General features: G+C 38.4%; 1 protein-coding gene across 1 annotated transcript; it reads right to left on the minus strand.

The window, feature by feature from the left end:
- Nucleotides 1-996: 996 nt before the first annotated feature.
- On the minus strand, nucleotides 997-6071 carry DYNLRB2 (dynein light chain roadblock-type 2; the record flags this gene model as incomplete). The annotated part of the gene is made up of 4 exons (XM_080352006.1): nucleotides 997-1040; nucleotides 2921-3088; nucleotides 5738-5813; nucleotides 6063-6071. The coding sequence occupies 4 exons, from the start codon at nucleotides 6069-6071 to the stop codon at nucleotides 997-999; spliced, it is 297 nt and encodes a 98-aa protein (XP_080208132.1).

Genomic DNA, 6071 nt, shown 5'->3' on the forward strand with positions numbered 1-6071 from the left:
TGCTGATTGCGTATCCACTGAGGCATACGGTGATTTATCAGTTTCATAACCTCAACCACAATTCATATGATGTACTACAAAGACCCCTGAGCGGTATTCAACAGATTCATTTTTCCTTTCATCCTCATAGCCACCCCACACATTTGTTGTTCTTCCTTCCTATATCTAGAAAAAAAAACCCATCTTGTGACCAACTGAAGACAATCTGAAGTTTCAGAGTTTAAATAATTAATCGATAAAATTTAACCCACCCTCTGTCCCATGTCACTAATGTTTATGGCTTTTATATTATATGTAAAGGCTTGAATAGTTACTAAAAGTTTTGATTTAATTACACCCCTGTTTACCTTAGCAACAAACTAACAGCAGCTCTGTGTTTGAGTGGAGGCTCAACTTAGCTTGAAATTCCCAGTACTGTAAATATTAAATGAAGCTATTGTTTCCATCCGTAGAAATTGGGAAATAATAAAAGATCGCTTTTCTTTCACTTGTCTTCCCTTAGAAAACTTAAAAAGCAGGGGGTAAAGACAGGGCAGTATCTAGTCCATCATGACGGATGTGAACTACATTTGTATTCTTTGGTACGTGTAACTGTGGTTACTCTAGTTCAGAGGGACATGTTTATACCTGTAGGTACACACATGATCTACAGCTTCCCATGAGGTATGATTTATCCTCCAACATGATGTTAGAAACCTAAAGAGAATTATTTAATTGCAAGAATAGCTTGAGCATTCATCAACAAGGGTTTGAAGCATTTTGTTTTATTATTGCTCTTTTGAGTATCAAGATAAACACACAATATTTTGATATATGCATTAGGATTTGCTCAAACACAAATTGATACAGCTACAACTGAAAACGTTAAATTTCAGTCATGACAGTTACACTATATGTAAAATTACTTCGTGCTATGTTTGAACTTAAATATCAACAAGTAATAGTAGTTTAACCAGTAGAACTATGTCACCATCTAAAAATATTGCCATAGTGGGACTATTCGCATGGGTTCTGAACAACAATCAGGAGATACTCTTTATCTGCAAAAAGATATAAAAATGTTTAGTTAAAATATGTTTATCTTATTTCCTGATAAATATTCTTTATTCATCTATTCTTCTCCAACATTTTGTTTATTAAACATAAGCAAAAGCAATGACATTTATATAAAAAACATTCAGAAAGTGTAAGCACTTTGTACAAAAATCTCAGATTACAAATAAAAAAAATCTGTGTCATAAAGCTTTACTATATCATATGAAAACTATTTCAGTAAGCAGTTAGGTTTGCTTTCAAGAAGCCGTAAAGATGTTTAAACAAGATGAAAAAAGTCACAAGATAAGCACCTGGAAGCTAACACTTGTTATAATAAAAAACTTTTGACATCTGCAGTCTATTTTGCAGGTGCAGGGAACTTATTTCAGTTTGCTAACTAGTTTATTCAAAATTGGGAGCCCCATTTAGACATGAAAAAAGCAGAAGATATTTGAATAGACTTCTACTCTGAATAAATTCTAAGCATGCCAGGCTTCGCCTACCAATTCTAAAAGCCTGGGGAAGTTTTGGAAACAATGCAGTTGGATAGCTATTTAACATTATCTCTTTTAAATGAAACAGTTATTGAAAGTATCCAGTGAATTCAGCAGGATCATATCAGCTTTGGACAGTTAAGAAGCTGCGCTCCTGCATCGGCACTTTCATCCAAAAGCAACTGAATATAAATCACACGTGGTTCATTTGCCACCTTCTATTATATTAAAATACAATCAAGCCTTTGAACAACTGATCTTCCCTGTTAGCAAAAGAGCTTCATATTTTATACCACTTATTTTCAGGTCAACCTGCTTTAATGGTTACTAGTCAAAAAGTCAGCTCAAAAGTAAGCGAAGGGCAAATGCAAAATAAGAGTAGAGTGTGTCCTTTTAAATCAATGAGCAAAAAACATGATTTAAAAAATGCATTAGCTTTATGCTCCAAAATAGAAACCAAACTAAAGTTTTAATCTTAGTATCATCTGATGACTAATCTTCACACGTAATGACAGTGCCAGATTTCTTTCGCAAACACTGGTTTCATAGCAGCATCATAAATAATTCCAGCGAGGCGAGGTACCGCACAGCCAGTGCAGCACCTCGGCGCTACGTTTGCTGTGAGATCAGCGTTGGAGGATGACCGGTGGCAGCTGTCCCTCACTGCCAGCTCACAGCCCACATCCTGCCCAGGGCTGTGCTCAGGACATCCCTGAAGCTTCCTGATTTCTGTCCAAATCCCGCATCCCATAAATCTCTCAATTAGCCAGCGCACCCATCAGGATCTCAGCCCCATCCAGTCACTTCCACTTTGCCTGATGCACCTTCTATTGCTGACCACAGCTCATCCGGCCTTGTTTTAGAGACACAACTAACAAATTAACATGTGTTTGTATTTAACATGAGTGTGAAACAGGTTGCTACATTTCCCTGGTTATTTTAAGGCAAATAATGTTGGTGATAATACTACACATTGATCTGTGACACAAATCCCACCTATGGCTAGGAAGTCATGATAACATACCAGGGGGAAAAAAAATTTTTAGAAACAAACCATTTTTTGTATCTGTCTGGAGCTAAAATGGATCTGCTACCTTTAACACTATATACACACACAGTATTTGATACATGTATTTGTCCAGTTTTTCTTTGTGGAAACCCACAGAAGCCAGACCATTAATCAGATCAGACTTGTTTGGTTACCTCCAAGCTTGAACACTATAAACTCTGTATATTAAAATCCTAACACATCTGGTTACATGGTGAATATATGCTTATCTTTTCATATACTCATTTTCAAAATGCATTTTCTACTGTAACCTTATTCATGAAGAATTAAAAGAGACTTAAAAGGACATACAATACTGTTGTTCTTTTCATAGAAATATTACCTGGAGCAACCATAATTTCGTGTTTCTTTGATCTGATCCTAAGAAAGGTGAGATCATTCTGAGGATCAAGATCTCTCACTGTGCTCCTAGCTTTTGTGGTGAGCTGATGAAGAAGACCTGCATACTGGACTGTTGTAGAGTTATCAAGATTTGTTCGTACCGGAATTCCTGCAAACAAATAATTTTCTAATAATCATTCTGCTAAGTTGCATATTTTTCATCTACAGCAGATCATAAGAGAAAAAACAAGCATTTAATTTTTTTTTTCTGTTTTGTAGCAGAAAGGAGTTACATTGATTTCAGGTATCTACGTACCTTTAAAAGTATAACTTATATTAATCAGTGGCAATTAAACACTGAGTTGCCTTATGAAACTTTAGAAGGAGCCTAATTGCTGTTTAAGGGTCTAAAATACCCATCCAATTCCATTCTGTAGCGCTTAACCAGTTACGGTGCCTCATCAGCTTAAACACCGTCACCGAGTTTGTATCTTGGCTGCAAGAATGCAACCCACACTTTAACTGTAGCATTCAGCATGTGCAGTGATAGAAATTACACATTGTCAGTGAAATACCAAAAACAGCCCAAGGGCAGAAGCGGCATGTTTGCATGTGGCCAGCAAAACCACTCCTGGAACAGGCCCTTCCAATTACCAGCAAAAACTGACAATTGGTAGTACACAGTGTATTGATCCCAACTATGGAAAATGTGAACACATAAGTAAAGATTAATTTTTGATGATTTAATGAATCATTGTTTTCCATGCATTGCCAAATCCCGCTTTTTATATTAATAGACTATCAGCTGAAACTAAAAACAGGGTTCACAGTAATCATGAACGTGTAAAAGTGTTTTGCTTTAATAAGCTCATTTCACTAATAAAAAATTTATTTGACCTACTAACAAAGACAATATATTACAAGCCAGCAAAGCAGTTTTCTCTTTGCATACATTTGTATGGCATCTTCCAGGTGGACAGGATGGGAATACGTAAGTAGAGCAATAGCACTTAAGTTGAAGAGTTTGATTATGAAAGAAGAATTAGAATGTAAGAATAGTGAATGCCAGGTAAAGAATTAGAGGCAAGGGAGCAAAAGAAATAATAGAACCATCTCAGATACTAGACTGTTCCGTAATTGTCCTAGAAAAGCTTTATTTGAATCACTTGAAATCTGTGTCATCATTTGAGAAATAATTCTGCATTGGTAGGATGTGTAGTCTGATGTTTATTACACAGAGATTGAAACCAATGTTTTAATGGAACACACAGGTGTTCCCAAGCACTACATTAGCATGAGAATATCTATATAATCACAGCATTAAATAGTAAGTCACTTAAAAGCAGCCATGAATTAATGTCAAGTTTGTATGACCTTGTATCTAAATGATTCCTTCAACAAATACAGCACTTCTAATGAAAACGGTAAATGTTAAATGATCCTCCAAGGTCTAATAATGTGAAAATGAGTTGACACTAGTGACATACTTAGATTAAAGCTAAGCTATGCTTACTTTAGGACAAATTCTCTTCGCCTCTACCACCCAAATTAGAGACAGGCAAATAAATCCTTCATTAGAAATGCTGTGCTGTGATCCTTCTCAATGGTGAAGGATAGCAACAGTCTATGAGATTTTCCAAATAAACTATGTACACTTGGCATAGTGTTTCAGTGAACAAATCAGCTTTGAGCATTAAAATAAATAACAGGCAGTATTTGTATCAGGAATCTTTATCTTGCTATTTCCCCTGCACACTATTACACCTAAGTGTACCTACACCTATTACAAAAACCTTAGTAAAAGACAACTGCTTATGTTAGTGAAGAACAGAAGGTTTCACCTTTTTAGGGAACCTAAACAGCCTAAGAAACCTCACTTACTGCACCACTGTTTTGAGTATTTTTACTGTGATTAATTTGAGTTGTATACTCATTTTAAATGTTTCAAGATAGAGAAAAATTAAATTTCATTTTTTACAGAAAGATTTGAAGCAACTAGATTGACCAATGCTAACTATGGCTATTTGGAGATGTTAAAAAATCTTGCAACTACACACCTACATTGAGGTTTAGTTTGTGGAATGCATCTTTGTGGTACATTGAATACATCTTCACAGAGTACAGACTGTCTCACATTCGCATCTGGTGTCAAAACATTTCTAAATGATAAACTAGCCCCAAAATTCCTGCGCTAGTCTTGTTTGTTGGCCTCATTCTGGCCACGTGTTCTACAGTTTGGTGAGGAAGTTTGAACAGGACCTGGGGGGACTTTATACCTTGCTGTGAATAGTCTAACATGTGAAAAAGGGAAGTGGAATGTTCTTCCTGCTTTGCAAATCAAAATTGAGGCAGAAGAAAGCCAAACCAGCCTTTTAAAAACTATGCTGTTGTCTTAACAGTGCACAGCTGTATGTGAGCTTGCCCTCAGTGCTGCGGAGCTACCACAGGTGAAGAGGCACTGCAGCAGCACCGCCGAGCGGGAGGGCAACCCTGAGCAATACTGTGAACGGAAGAAAACGGGGTTATTCTTCCATTAGATTGTGCTGGTGATTTTGCCTTGAGAAATGTGTCAGTCTGCAGGCTCAAAAAGGATCATTGTGTTATTGAAGCTCTTCAGAGAAGACTCGTCAGGGCTCTTTACTTGCAGACGTTCACGTCTTAAGATGAAATGCTCATTTCTTGGAAATCATGACACCTTTGTAAAACACTGTAAGTGGAGTGTGTTAACACCTCAAAATCTGCAATTCTGTGTTTAAGAGTTACCACACTCGTTGCCGCTACCAAGTGTGTCCCTTGGAGAAAGCAGAGGACACTTTACCTTCGGCGTTTATAACCATGGTCGCGATAACCCCTTTGTGGCTTTGAATCCTCTTGAGGGTTTCCTCCACCTCAGCCTGTGCGGAGAGAGGGGACCGGGGGAGACACCAGAGGCGGGAAATCAGGGTAAGGGGACACGAGGGAGGGACATCAAGGGGGGGACACCACAGCCCCCCAGCTCCCGCTCAACGGCCAGCGCGGCCCCTGTGAGGAGGCCGCGGGGTCGCTGTTCCCCAAATCAGCCCCGGGGCTCTGCCCTCCGCCTCCCCCCGCCCCAGCCGGTCTCCCCGTTCTCCGTCCCGCGGCTGGGCCGACGGGAGCGGCACCATTACCAT

Source organism: Nesoenas mayeri (assembly GCF_963082525.1).
Source record: "Nesoenas mayeri genome assembly, chromosome: 12".
In the NCBI taxonomy this organism is placed as follows: Eukaryota; Metazoa; Chordata; class Aves; order Columbiformes; family Columbidae; genus Nesoenas; species Nesoenas mayeri.